The 15,743-nt window shown below is 42.4% G+C and overlaps 1 protein-coding gene across 4 annotated transcripts in view; it reads right to left on the bottom strand.

Annotated features, from left to right (window-relative positions):
- Nucleotides 1–15,743, bottom strand: part of PTPRG (protein tyrosine phosphatase receptor type G) — a 622,240-nt gene that overhangs the window by 296,890 nt on the left and 309,607 nt on the right. For all 4 annotated transcript variants that reach the window (XM_077325006.1, XM_077325002.1, XM_077325003.1 and 1 more), the window contains exon 3: nucleotides 5,262–5,441. In XM_077325006.1, the coding sequence (XP_077181121.1) occupies nucleotides 5,262–5,441 (180 nt within the window). The remainder of the gene's footprint in view (nucleotides 1–5,261; nucleotides 5,442–15,743) is intronic.

Raw genomic sequence — 15,743 nt, 5'->3', positions numbered from 1 at the left:
AGCCTACTTTGTGAAATTTTGAGAGTGAATTATTTGAAAGTTTCATTATTTTATCTTACTGTTAGCTACTTTGAACAAAACCTATAGGGGAAAGGAGGACACACATTTTACGTAGTAGTTAAATAAATATTTTGTGTTCCCTCCGTCATGTGTGTGTGTAAAATGTAATCTAAATAAGAAATTACTTCAAAAGGCAGTTGGTAGAAAGTTTTTATTGCCCCTCTCAGCCACCGCTGGTCCAGAACTCATTTTACAGAGACGGAGAGCAGAATCTACAGAAAATACACTTCTGGCTAAGATCATTTATATTAGTGGTCCGCAACCTTTTTTAGGCTGCGGACTGGTGTGGGGGAGGGTGATCCGGCCGCGCATGCGTGGCAATTATGCACTTGCGCGCATGTGCGGCAGGTCCGTGCATGCGTGTTGGCGCCATGCGTGGCCGCAAACGCACATGCACGCCACTTTCGCGCCCTGACGGAGAGGGAGCTGCAGCCCGGCACCGGGCCACGGCCCGGCACCGGGCCATGGACCGGTGGTTGGGGACCACTGATTTATATGATCCTCCTCAAAGGCAACAAAGGGATCCCATTCTATAGATTTAGCTCCCAAATGCATACAGGCACTTGAGTTTATGAAATACAGACATTCTTGGGCTACCATTCAGACACCCTCACCTGGATGGCCCAGGCTATCCCAAATTTATTTATTTATTTTTATGTTTGTATCCCACCTCTCCCGGTAACTGCTGCCCTGAGGCAGCTCATGCTAAAACAATAAAAACAGCAGTCCAGATAAATTAATAATTAAAACATCCCCAACCACAGTTAAAACAATATAATATTAAACAACATCAGGATTGTTGTTGTTGTTGTTGTTCTTCTTCTTCTTCTTCTTCTTCTTCTTCTTATTATTATTATTATTATTACTATTATTATTCAATTTATTCCCCGCCACTCCCTGGTAGGCTCGTGGCAGGTTACAGCATCTTATAAAATCCCCATTAAACACCCATTAAAAACATAAAAAAACCATATGATGGGAAACCCACTCCCAACCCCCACTACTAGCAGGATGGAGAAGGAGGTCTGCTGCTGTACTAGGGGGGCATCGGTCTACCTCGCCAGCCCCAGCCTCAACCATAGACCTGACGGAAGAGCTCCATCTTACAGGCCCTGCGGAACGCTGAAAGATGGCAGAATGATACAAAAAGAAAACCTATAACTCCGCTGCTCCAACCACTTTTGCCAACCACAGTTCACATGTGGTGAGATCTTTCCTAGCAGAGTCTTTAACAGGGTGGGACTCCAGAGTTGTGATTCTGGGCACCCTTTCCTCGGCCTCAACCAAATGCGGGCCTGGTGGAACTTTGATAGTTCCGTCAAGGCCCTTAGCTCTCCCGGGAACGCATTCCACCATGTTGGGGCCAAGGCTGAAAAGGCTCTGGGGCCCTGGTCAAGGCCAAGGGACAACCAGTAGATTCATACCCACAGAGCAGAGTGCTCTACGGAAGGCATAGGCCAGGGGTAGTCAAACTGTGGCCCTCCAGATGTCCATGGACTACAATTCCCATGAGCCCCTGCCAGCAAATGCTGGCAGGGGCTCATGGGAATTGTAGTCCATGGACATCTGGAGGGCCGCAGTTTGACTACCCCTGGCATAGGCACATTTCAGAAGCAAGGGAAGGTCCGCCCTAGTTAGCACTTAGATGAGAGATCACTAAGGAAGTCCAAGGCTGCAGCGCAGAGGCAGGCAATGGTAAACCACCTCCGTTCATCCCTTGCCTTGAAGATCCTACAGGGTCACCATAAGGCTGCTGAGACTTGACAGCACAGTCCACCAGCACTTGGCCTCACAATCTTGGTCCCTTTGGCTTTGACAAGGCTTCAACATTGTTAAGCAGGTCTGTTGGCGAGAGCAGGGCTGTTCGGGTGTTCAAAGTGAGTGCACTGCTGAATCAGGGCCCCCAGTGCAAAATGAATCTATTTCAAGCAACCATTCGCTGACATGATTTTTATGTGATTCTATCTCTCCAGTGAGGGAGCTGATTTTCATTAATAGCAGCTAGCTGCATTAACAGGGAGAGATAAAAAGCTGGAGCCTCTGTGGCGATATCAAAGAGCACTTTGCATGAAATTCTACCGCTCTTAATTCAAAGAGACTTTCTCATGCATTTGAATTTTCCAGCTGTGTAATCAACAAATCTACAGGACTGAGCATATGCTCTGGCAGGGCGCTTTAGAAAGAAAATAACCTCACAAAATTGACTTATGCAGCAGGCAAACTTCTCAGACTTAGCACCCTTCAGGGACTTCACCAATTTGCAAGTTTTTTTCTGTGCAACAGGGAAAGACTAAAAGTTGTTTTAGTCCATTACCCTGGTCTGGAAACAGGGTTTCCAACCTCCAGGTGCTGGCTGGAGTTCGTCAACTATTACAATCGATCTCCAGGCAACAGGCATCAGGTCAAAGAACAAGGAAGGGAGAAATGGAATCATCTTGGGAAAACTTTTGAGGGAATTTTCCCAGGGCTCTTTGGCCAAAAAAGTTACTACACAACATTTACAAAAACAGCTAAAGATGGCTACAAACCAGAAAATCCTGGTTCAGTTCAGAGTGTTCTCAAACTGAACCCCCAAATTGTACCAAAAGGTCTGAAATGAACCATCTGAATTAGGCTGGTATCTTTCACTCTCCCCCCCCACACACACACACTTTTTTTTCCAGGGGGGGGAGCAAAACAGACCACCTAGCAGCTTGACAGGTCCACTTGTCAAGTGTTAGGGTTAAATTATTGGAAGGGCTGGAAGCAAACTGAGCAGTTTAAATGGCTTCCAGCCATTTAAACCTAAATGCTGATGGTCGGAATGCCTTGCTCACCTGCTAGGTTGAAATGGCCTGAGCCACCAAAACCAAACCCAACAAAATATCCAAACTGTTCTGGGAAGCCACCTCTCCCGAACCTCGGCATGAACCGGCCAAATATGTAATGAATTTTGGCTCACAAACTGGTTCAGGCCCATCCCTAGTAGCAACCCACTGGCACCCAGCAAGACCCAGCATTCACTTTCTTTGATTGTCCTTTCGAGTCAAGAACATTTTTTTTAAACCTTGGGAGCTTTTATTCACTGTTTGCAGCATAGTTTGGTGCTGCTATGTTCCCTTCTGGAATGGTATGGCAGACACAAATACCCAAGAGGTAATGATGACTGTGAGGTTAAAGTTATTCTTCTCAGTCACTTTCTGTGATTTTTCTAAAATGAAAAACCTTTCTTCGTCCGTAACAAATGGAATTCGAAATGACATGTGTTAAAAATACGGGCTGGGGATGAGATTTATGTGACATACCTTTGGGGAGGTGTCTATCCTTGAGGAAGAAGATGAGGAATAAAGGGAGGGGTATCTGTAGAAGCCAGATGAACAGAGAGACAATAGAGGCGGACAAAGAGGCCTTTCAAAGTGCGACATACTTCATGGGAAGTCCCATGAGAAGGGAGACTCCTGTGAAATCTGTTACAATGCACAGCAGGATTCAGCTGCATTGTATAAATATTTGATGCTATCTAAATCATTTATGGCTCTGTCAGGGGTCATTTTACTTGTTTTAGATGAATAATTAAAAGGATAATTAGGAGGATGTACAATCTGAAATGTTCATCTAATTGTTCATTTTACAGCCTCTCTTACAAAGCAGCACAAGATCTCAAGCACAAAGACTCAAGCCCAGGTGCACACTGAAGCACCTATATGGACACCATATTTCCTACACTTTCAGGAACTCTGGGGTGGAGCCAGTGCTTCTGGGGTGGAGCCAGTTTGGTGTGGTGGTTACGAGTGCAGACTTCTAATTTGGCATGCCGGGTTCGCCACGGCACCGATAAAGCTGTTCTGACCGAGCACTGATATCAGAGCTCTCTCAGCCTCACCTCCCTCACAGGGTGTCTGTTGTGGGAAGAGGAAAGGGAAGACCATTGTAAGCCACTTTGACACTCCTTCTGGTAGAGAAAAGCGGCATACAAAGACCAACTCTTCTTCTTCCAAATGCAAATGACTTCCAGAAAACGCCAAGGAGATGCGTTCAATGATTATACCAGGGCCTAGAATAATTTGGTCCTAAATTATAGAACTGAGAAGATCACATGCAATACTTCTTCTCTCCCTCTCCAGGGTGCTGCCAGAAGATTAGCTGCATTTACAGGTGCTACCTGTGTGCATACATCCATTCTGGTGGAAATCACTCTGAAATCAGTTCTGTTTATTCCCAGATCAAGACTGTGGTACAATGATAATTGCTAGGAAGAAGAACAGCATATACAAGAGCCAGGAAAAATGGAAAGAAAACATAGAAGCAAAAGCAAATTACGGCGCAGTCTGAAAGCACTCAATTAACCCCCCCCCCACACACACACAAACATCAGGGAGTGGGATTAAACATGCCAGCAGTGACCAATGCACGCAGCAGAGGTGAGAGAAAGCAGAGACTTAATTTTAGATTGCTTAGAGGCTTAAAAAAACACGATGAACATACCTATTGAGGGGAGACTTGTGCTACCTGAAACACTTTTTTAAAGGGCAAACACCTTTCTTAGCACAGTTCTCATGGCTCCAAATGCCTTGGTACTTCCAGAAAGCCCTCTTTGGCATAATGACGCCCTCTCACCCTCCACAAATGAAAGGTAGAGAGCTTATTAAAATTCCACTGCAGATAGATTTTGCTGCAAAAAAAAGCCTATGCAGATGTTTCTGACCACAGTAGAAAAACATTAAGTTTAGATTTTTAATAAAGGAGGTTTCTATAAATATTTGGTTAAATGCAACCCTTAGTAATTACCCCTAAAAAACACACTACATTTTGCATATCAAGGACTTGGGTAAAAGATCCATTGTTCTTTTCGTATATGCACATGAATGGCAATTGTAAAAGCAAAAAAACTAAATACAGCACAAGAGCTGGGTTCAATGCCTCTCTTTCACACAAACAAATTCTGTATCAGAGTTTTGCGCCAAAGAAACAAATGGAAGGGACAGTGAAGAAGAAAGTAATGAAAATGGAAGTGGAAAATGGTTAGGGATATACTGCATGGAAAAAAGGGCGCCATCCAGCTGATCAAGATATTATACTACATTTTGGTGTAACGGTTAGAGTGTTTAACAAAGATTGTGGAGACTCAGGAATGCGAATGAACAAAGGGAAAGTCATTAAAAAATCTATGCAGTTAACTCAGCTTGCAAGCCGCTCAGAAAAAGCAGTAATGTCATCCTTACCAGTTTTCCCAGTATTTTTCATCCATGTCTTGTTAGAAGATTCGTTATCGAAACCATCTAGCTTTATTTCTTGGTATTCTTCTCCAACACGTGATTGGTGATCTACAATGTCTATTGGAGATTGGTGAGTCCTCCCACAGTCCACGTTTGAAGTAACCCAGTGCTCCGGACCATATGCACCTGTTCCAAAGAGGGGGGAAATACTTATTAGTGACAACCCCCAAATAAGCACATAATGCTGAGTGAGGACACAAGGGAACTATATCCAACACTTGGCATAGTTCATCATCATCATACTGTCTATAAACATCCAGCTCCTGAGCAAACATTGCATAGTGGTTAGAGTAAAAGAGTAGGACCAGTAGACTGAGCTCAGATTCCCACTCTGCCATGCAGCTCGCCATAGACCAGTCTCCTTTTCTTAGCCTCACAAACGGAGTAGTTGCGAGAGTCAAAGTGCGTGTGGCAGGCAGCAAACAAAGGAAGCCTCATTGACCTCGGAGGTGGATGGCCAGGGAGGAAACAATAAACAAAATGTTGGTATTCATTAACTTCTGCTTGTTTCTGGGGGTCCAGTATTATAAATTCCAACTTTTACAACTACCTTGAACAGCACTCAAAACGTCAGAAAATCCTATGGAGTAAATATCAGCCAGGGAGTCTTTTATAGCAGCGATCCGCAACCTGTGGGCTGTGGACCACATGTGGTCCTTCGACTAATTGGAGGTGGGCTGCGAAGGACGCTTCCCCCCCCCCCGGCCCTTTACAACACACTTCAGGTGTCATTGTCTCCCATCGCTCCCAGATGGGACTATCTCATTGCAGAGAAACAAGCTCAGGGTTCCCATTGATTTGTCATTGTCATGAGTTAAAATTTCCATGAAAATAAAATGTTCCTTATGTTCATTGTTGTGTGTATCTTATTTTGAAGGGATGTTTAAACATTGCCATAGCGATCAGAGAGCGTTAGGGCAGTGGTTGAGAGTAGAGGAGTAAACTACCCTCCCCCCACCGGGCCTCAGTAAAATTGTCAAGCGCTGAGTGGTCCCCGGTGATAAAAAGGTTGGGGACCACTGTTTTATAGCTTAAAAAACCCTTTGGGACTTCATTCTAAAAGTCTGGAATAAAATAAGGAATAATAAAATAAGGAATAATAATGTCATGCTTGATAGAAGTTCCACATCCTGAGGAAATTGAAGGGGGGCTTCCATTGGATACATGCTGTTGCTTAGCTCCATAGGAGCTTCGGATGTAGGGAAAGTAGCAAAAATGTTGTATACTGCACTGATGTCATTTCCTGGTGTCAACTATGAAGTGACATCAGGGCATCAGGCAAAGCTCTGGAAATACAGGGGAAATACCAGAGAGCTGTCAGATGTGTTAAGATCACACCCAGGTTTTCACCTGGAAATGATGTCAGTATTTACAAATTTTGTAAATAAATAAATGCAATAAGAATAATTTCTGTTTCCCACCCAGATTTTCCCCAATATCCCTGGATCAAGGGTGAGATAATCAAAATGCCAGAAGGCTGCCCCCCCCCCCGTAGCAGGGAACTGGTAAGCCTTACTGGTAAGCCACTTAAATTGGGGTTAAACTTCACACTTTGCTCACTGATGTGATAGGATACAGCTAACAACAAATACTTAACAACTAGAAAAATATATTTCATGCTTTTGGTAATAAAGAAGGCAAGCACCAATGGAATCCCTTATTCACAGCTAACTACCAGAAGGTTTAGAAACTAAAGACTGGCTTTTCTGTCTATGAACACTCAAGTGCAGTTTTAATTGAAACTGATCTTCCACTACAGATGTCAAATTAATTCTTTTTCTGTGTCTCATGCTCCTCCGGATATCATTGTCTTGCCCGGGGGGGAGGGGGGACCCTATATCATTAGTGGAGGAAGCAGAACACTTTTTCTAGCTTTCAAGTATCGATTACCTATTCTCTACATCAAAGCACAATTGCCATTCTAGACTATATAAATTTCCCCAGTATGAAGCGTTCTATAAAGTACAGAGAATTATATCACTAATCATTTGCATTTGCACTTGCCTTCGCATATTGATTTTTTTAATGCAGAAGGAAGAAAAGCCTAGACTTTATTTAAAGTTTACTTTACAATAAATGCTTTTGAATAATAATAAAAAAGATGACACTAAAGGTGGCATTCAATAAAAACTCAGTAGCAAATGGAATTTTAAGAAAGTGACACCCAATATAAAAGGCTATTTGTATTTCTTTTCCGCAGCTGCTAAAGTGGGATTAATCAATGAACATTTGGGATTAAGCAAAAGAAGAGCTGAGGGGAAAATGGTGCCCCTTCTCTTCAATTTGGTGTAGTGGTTAAGAGCAGTGAGTGGCCTCTAATCCAGAGAAACTGGTTTGGTTTCCCAGTTCTCCACAAGCAGCCAGCTGGGTGACCTTGGGCTAGTCACAATCCTGTTAGAGCTGCCATAGCTGTCTCAGCCTCACTTACCTAATTTACCTCACAGGAAGTCTGTTGTGGGGAGAGGAAGGAAAGGAAATTGTAAGCTGCTTTGAGACGCCTTCAGGTAGTGAAAAGAGAGGTATTAAAAACTCTTCTTCAATGTGTTTTTTTTTCAGCGGGAAACACTCTGAGCATGCACCAAGGCGAAGGGGCGACATCTCTATATTTTACTCCTTGGAAGCTACCCATTTCTCCCCTTTAGCAAGGCTGCATGTGTACAATCCCCCAATGTGGCAATAATAGGAAGCATTTAAGAGTTGCAAGAGGGCAATCGGAAGGGTTGGAGCCTTGTATTTTATTTTTCTCCAGCTTGTAGTGGGGGACCTCAGTCCTCATGGATGCGCCAGAAATGGAGACAGAAAGTATGGGCATTGGTCTAATGCATTTATTTGTAGTTCTCTTTAAACTTTCCCCCAACTTATTTGGTTGTAGAATATTTCTACTGATATAGTTTGTACGTGTGTGTCGGTGTGGTGAGGGAGACTGGCTTAGACCTTCAACTAAAATCATTAGCCTCTTTTCCTTGGGCTAAAATGGTTCCTCTTGTAGTTTTAATAATACCTTCTTCAATACATACACTGTCTTTTAACTAGAAGACAAAAATTAACTTGTTTTGCTACTTGCTACTGTATATTCCAAATAATGACTCCGGCTCACTAATGAAAAGCCATTAAAAATAATGAATCCTGCCTAAATCTAATTAAAGCCAATATAAACATCCAAGAGCATTTTTTTGCAAACCTAAGTCAACCCCCCCCCCCCCAAATCTATAGATTAAATATATAAATTCTAAAAAGTAGCATTACTACCCAGCACACTTAATTTTTCTTTGTTTCCATTAACATTCCAATTACTAGTTTGGTTGGTGTGCCCCCCCCCCCATAAAACCAAACTCTCCTTGTATTTCTTTATACAACAACGGCTTGTCATTTCAAAGAAACTAAATACTTCTTGCTTCTTGTGTGCTTTCTAATGCAGCCAATATATTTACCAGCACAAGAATCCCTGGAAACCGTGTGGGTTTCACTGCATCCCCATTTACTTGCACAGTTGAACAAATCGCACACGGCAGGCAATTGGGGCACCAATGATCGTTCTTTATCCTGCTCTCATGCTGACGTCAGGGAAAGTAGGATAACTCATTCACTTGTGTTTCCAATGGCTTAGAATAGTAGAGTTGGCAAAATGACTCTATCCTTCTATGCCAGGCACAGCAGTTAAATGCCAACTTCAATTGCACGCTGGGGGCAGTCAATCCAGGAACAGTCTGTCCTTAAGGCAAACAATAAAGATCAGTGGTAATATTTTTTAAAAGGATCACAAAAGTTCCCAACTGGACCAGAACTGTACTATGTGTAGTTGGATACATTTTACAAATGAGTGAGTTTGAACAAACTGGCCTCCTGAATACCCCTTGGGAAACACTGCATTCATATGAAGAAGAAGAAGAAGAGTTGGTTCTTATATGCTGCTTTTCCCTACCCGAAGGAGGCTCAAAGCGGCTTACAGTCCCCATTCCTCTCCCCACAACAGACACCCTGTGAGGTGGGTGAGGCTGAGAGAGCCCTGATATCACTGCCCGGTCAGAACAGTTTTATCAGTGTTGTGGCGAGCCCTAAGGTCACCCAGCTGGTTGCATGTGGGGGAGCACAGAATCAAACCTGGCATGCCAGATTAGAAGTCCGCACTCCTAACTACTCCACCAAACTAGCGTCCCTCTTATTAAGAGATGACTTTGTTGCATTATAGAGCCAAGATGTAAACATCCGCTAAAGCAATGCTATCAAAAATAAACTGTAGGCTATCAGGATGCGGCACGTTTGCCAGACGTAGCCAATTTCTAACTCCACATCACCCTTGCAGGCGGAGCAAGAGAGGATCCTGCAGTCCTGTAATCCGACTTATTTTTGAAGTTTTGATCTGGCAGGAACTGCGGCACATGACTGTACGTCCACAGAGTTCCAGGCCTTAAGGCTCTATCTAGAATCCAGGAGATGGTGCATATATTTTCTAGTTTGGCGGAAGAAGGAGAACAATGGGAACACAGTGGCACATAGCTTTGCTAATATGGTCTGTCTAACCCAGGGTTAGTCAAACTGCGGCCCTCCAGATGTCCATGGACTACAATTCCCAGGAGCCCTTGCCAGCGGATGTAGCAGTTTGACTAACCCTGGTCTAACCATTCCGTTTGATAAAGTGGCAGACATTCCATCTGGGCCACTGAGATAATTTCCCTCTTGCTTGCCAAACTTGTAACGCCATAAAAAATTCAGCATAATCTAGCGCAATTTATACAAAACTTTTTGAATACACAACATTATCATCTGTTTTTTTAAAAAATCCAGATGTTCAGATCAGGTGACAAAAATTGCAGAACAGGAAGATTTTAAATCTGCAAATATGTGTATTGAAAAGACAGTGTACAAAAATTTCAATTATCCAAACACCTAAATATTCAATCAAAAGTCTGAATCAATAGGGTCGATCATGTTAAATAGGAGACATACAGTACAATACTATGCACTTATGCCAGCCTAAGCGTTTTGAAATCCATTTGATAACTCGCTCCCAGTTTCTTGACCCACATGCTGAACGGAGGGGGAAAGGTTGATGTTTATTGTTTGTTGTTCGCCATCTTGCTTTTATTGTTAGATGTTATATTGGTATATTATTAAGGGTATTGTTTGGGGATTTTTTGTGTTTTATTGACTTTGGTAAACTTCTGTGAGACATTGATGGGCAATGGTATACAAATATAATTATAAATAAATAAATAAATAAATAAATAAATAAATAAATAAATAAATAAATAAATAACCAGAGCTGTAGACTGAATTCTAGATTGTGGGATGGGCCTTGGGTGCGATCTGTTCTAACAGACAAGCAGAAAACCTACACCTAGAGCAGCCCTAGACAAAATCCTAGACAGCCCTGGACAAAACCACAGATCATAAAGTAACCAATACGTGCTGCTTTCCATTATAATTATGCTGCTAGAGTTCTCCAGCTGAATAGAATTGAGAAGGTGATATGCCCCTAATAGCACATAGGCATCACATGGCTTCCAAGGCAGCAGGAAGTGTCGTCTGTTTAATTGTGTGTCTGAAAATGTTATGAAAACACCTGTGGTGTTTTGCTTATCAGCCCACTCTGGCCTGGACTAAAAGAAAAAAACAACCTTGAGCGTAAGAAACTTAAAAGACTTGGTTTTCTTCCCTGCTATCACATACATTCCTTCAAAGATGGTCGCCAATAATGCATACAAATTTACTGCTAGTAAAAGGGTGGATGGCATTAGGGTAAGCTATTTGACACAAGAGATGGCGTTACCGATAACCTGCCAAAAATATAGCTTGCACCTGTGCATTGCTGAACTGTATGCACATATTTAAAACCATGCTTGCAATAAAATTAATAAGCAGAACTTAGCGAACAGAAGAATAAGTTATTGCATCAAATATGAACATTACTAGCAACTTACTGTGACTAGAGCAATTTATACCCTCTATTTCTCATAATTTGCTGCATTTTTGAAAACACAGAGACCTGGTATTTCACAAAAGTCATTTCCTAACTGTCTGTTGCAATGGCATCTGTGTAATTTCCCACCCCTCTGATTCCCTTAATAAAGAGGGAAGTAACATGATATAGAAAAATGAGAGAGTACATTGCGAGAGCAATGGGATTTACTACTGAGTAAAAGCACTTTGCTTTTAAATGAATTAACTGAACGTAAGAGTTGAATTGCTGACTCCCAATAAAATCTGCCAAAATTCCACATAATGGGTTGGATCTCTCACAAGATTTCCACTTGCCCTAGGATATTTGTAGAAGGAGAAATACAAAAAACGAACTGTGGCACCCATTTGGGCTTTTTCTTTGTAACCCTATACTGTTTCTATCTGCACCAGATGCTGTGCAACCAATTTCTGGCCACTATAATATATAAGGAGGAAAACATTAAGTGTCATACAAGATCTTTTGCCAATGGAATTGAACTAATGCCATTTATGTTTCTCCTTGCACGTTGCTTGGTCCAAGTTAATGTTTCTAACAAACGCTCCCCAGATGACTCACAAGCATGAAGGTAGTAAGTATCCCAATATCTGTCCCCAAATTTATACTGGTTTGGTACATGAAATTTCTCACCTATCTGTTCCACTATATATTTCTGCTAAGGCCTTGGAGGAGGAGCATGTCTCATGGCTTAAGTGCCACTCAGTGCTTACCACCCACTCAGGGTGGCTGTCCCACCCCTGAGTGCCTCCTCCTCCAACCGGCTTGCCTGTCTGTCCAGCGGCCAGCCAGTCGCCTTTCGTCCCCCACCCCTGACCACTCCCTCCTCCTTCCACTTCCCTCTGAGGCTCGGAGGCTGATTAGGGTTGGGTGCTTCGGCGTCCGAAGCAGCCATTCCTGCCCGAAGAAGCCAGTGTCGTGGTGCCCGCAGCTCCCCTCCCTCCCCCATGCCACTATGCTGGCTGCTTTGGGCGGGAATGGCCACTTCGGACGCTGAAACGCCCAACCCTACAGCAGATCCCTGCTACGTGAAAGCTGTCCCTGCCGGTGAGTTCAGTAACAGCTGCCTGCAGCCTTTCCAGGTCTTGGGGGGAGAAAGAGCTGTCCGCAGAGTTCTTCCACTCTACTCCACTCCACTCCCCTACTCTAGCACCCGTTGTATTCCTGAATGCAATGGGCTTGGCCCCTAGTCATGTATAATCATCCTGAAATCCACCTAATCCCATATTTAACAAGGAATTGGGAAACTGTAAACTAGAATTCTGTAAAAATTATGATTATGCATTGAGTGACTTTAGTCTTCTTTGAACATATTAATGGCAAATGAACCTATGGTCATAAAATAGAAAGAAAAGTTATGCTCTGCATACTTTTTTTACGCTGTTAAACTTGCCAACAATTAGACACGAACAAGAGTAAATTTATGCTGTAATCCATTACCTACAATTCCTTACCTAAAATTTACTTCACTTCCAGATTCCCCCAATCTTGTTTTCCATCTCACACAAAACTGTCCAGGCAATAAATAGAAATCTAAGTGCCAAGAGAACCATTTTAATTTATGCTTAAAGAACATTATTTTTCATCCACTGATAACCTGGTAAAACCTGAAAGGGATGTGCCGTTGTTGTAAAAAATCAATTCTGAAATACTCTCTCTCAACTGGGCTATGGAAAAAACGTTTCGGTTATCATTCATCTGTGTCGCAGCTGGAATTTTTCAATCTGCAGTCTCAGAGACGTTCATTGCCAGAAAAATCAGAGTTTCAAAACTTGAATCTTACTGACATTAATACTGCTTGTAATATTAACAAAACATCAAAACAATGTGATATATGGGGACTCCACAAGAAGAGCAACATCAATAAAATCCTTATTAAAGTGTACACATGAGGCTGGATCCAACACGTTTCTTTTGCTAGTGATAAAGGTCTGACCACCAAGAAGGCTATATTAGTTATATGGACCAGCATGTTCAAAAAGACCATATAGGCTGGGTGTTCTAATAGAGAGGAGAATTAAGTGAGACTTAGGGGACGGAAAACTAACTGGATCCAACTAGATCCAACTCTTAAATTCCTAATAGAATTGTGTGGGATCGTGGTTAGACTATTGGACTAGGACAAGCTTTCTCAACCAGGGTTTCATGAAACGCTGGGGTTTCTTGACAGCTCAGGGGTTTCCTGACAGCCCTGGAAGGGTTTCTTGAATGGATGTGAGTAAATTATTTTTAATGTATTTTTAAAACTGGTTAAACATTTACTGGGCAAAAGATTCATATATGGTTATGATTAATTCCTGTGTTTTTTGTAGCTCCTTAATATATAAGAAAACAGGGAAAGCATTTTAACTCCTCTTTGAGTTTCCAATAGGAAATTAAGGATCAGCTGGTTGTTAGCTACTTGCCTTACCTTAGCCTCAGCATATTCAGCTGGTCCTTAGTTAGATCATCCAAGTAACACAAAGACAACAAGGCTGTTCCTACTAAGACAGCTCACAAGCAACACATGAGCAATTAGGATTTGCCAAAACAATGACCTGCCTGCAAGCAGACACTTTGAAGCAAGAAAAGGCTTTTTCTTCCAACCTGGGGACTTTAAATAGTGTTGATGTGACAACAGATTATCCAATCCAACTGTCCCTCATTTTAATATTCAGAAAGGTAATAGTTCCCAAGGTGCTTTGCAAGCGATTGCCAACCCTAACTTAATGACACTTAATACTCCCTAAGCCCATCTTTCATTTGCATTTCCTCCCTCGCCATTCAAATAAAAGCAGCAGTTAACCAGTGCAAATAATCTAATAGTAAATATCACAGTCATAACCTTTGCTCTTCCTTCTGAGTTCTCTTAAGGTCTCCGGCATCTGCCACCTTAATGCCACCCAATCTGAGCATCCAAGCACAACTTTTAAAGGACAAGTGTTTCCCTGTTGAACTTTCAAGGTAGTGGGAAGTCAGAGAAGTCATTAACCTTGCTGCCATGACTCTGGAAGGCAAACAGATTTGGTCCTCCAAAAACCTCTTTTTAGGAGTTGCAAACATTTCTCTAGATTGTCATAAAAATGCAAGCAGAAATAAATTCTAGCATACAGATTGTATGTTAGTTCTAATTCTATTGTCTGTAAAATAAGATTGTACATATCGAACAGATCAGTTTGTGGCAGTCATGTTTTACTGTATATGACGCTTGTGAGCCGTATAATAAAGACTGACTGATTGATTTGACTGTTTTTACGCCTCTTGTGGTGCAGAGTGGTAAGGCAGCAGACATGCTGTCTGAAGCTCTGCCCATAAGGCTGGGAGTTCAATCCCAGCAGCCGGCTCAGCCTTCCATCCTTCCGAGGTTGGTAAAATGAGTACCCAGCTTTCTGGGGGGTAAACGGTAATGACTGGGGAAGGCATTGGCAAACCACCCCGTATTGAGTCTGTCATGAAAACGCTAGAGGGCGTCACCCCAAGGGTCAGACATGACTCGGTGCTTGCACAGGGGATACCTTTACCTTTTACCTTACAACTGGGGACAACACAACAATTTCAAGAAAGCAGTAAGAAGTGAAGCCATTTTGTAGGGAAAGGCACTGAATAAAAAACATCCATAGGCTGTACTGGAAGTCAAAGGAAAGCAATTTTTGCATATTATACAAAAGGACAGTATCAGTCAAAAGGATAAGGTAAAAAAATCACTTTGCGTGGAATGTAAAACAGTCGTAGAAAATAACGTATGCAAGAGATGTGCATATATGCACCTGTGAATGAATGAATGAATGAATGAGATAAAAAGAAACTCGGGAAATGTACATTTCTTTATGTAACACATCAGTCTTTCTTAAAACCTAACGCTGTGCAGAATATTAAAGTACACAAACCGTACAATAGAGAAGCCTACCCCCGGCTTAGAGCCTTTGAGTACAAGCCCTGATCCTTGTCACCAGATCTCCCAGTCTAAACAACCTCTTATCAGAAAAGTAAACTCTATAACCAGACTAAGAGCCTACAGCTAGGCAACAAGATAACACAGTCAAATATCAAAATTAAGAGTTCAGGCAAAGTTCACACAAGCTTTTAAAGATTCAAACACAGACAAAGGTGCAAGATTCCTGGTAAATTCTGTGCATTCAAAAAGGGAAGCATGAGCTGCAGTTATGTTTCTTTCCCCCCCCATGCGCCAGGATATTTTGGCAAGACTTTCAACTTTGTCCAGAGCCAGTCTGGTGTAGTGGTTAGGAACACAGACTTCTAATCTGGCGAGTTGGGTTTGATTCCCTGCTCCCCCATATGCAGCCGGCTGGGTGACCTTGGGCCTGTCACAGCACTGATAGAGCTGATCTGACCGAGCAGTAATGTCAGGGCTTTCTCAGCCTCAACCACCTCACAGGGTGTCTGTTGTGGGGAGAGGAAAGGGAAGGCGACTGTACGACGCTTTAAGAATCCTTCGGGTAGAGAAAAGCAGCATATAAGAACCAACTCTTCTT

Source organism: Paroedura picta, chromosome 3 (genome assembly GCF_049243985.1).
Source record: "Paroedura picta isolate Pp20150507F chromosome 3, Ppicta_v3.0, whole genome shotgun sequence".
NCBI classification, from domain to species: domain Eukaryota; kingdom Metazoa; phylum Chordata; class Lepidosauria; order Squamata; family Gekkonidae; genus Paroedura; species Paroedura picta.
Note: the sequence above shows the minus strand (reverse complement) of the source record. Positions and strands in the feature narration are given on the sequence as shown.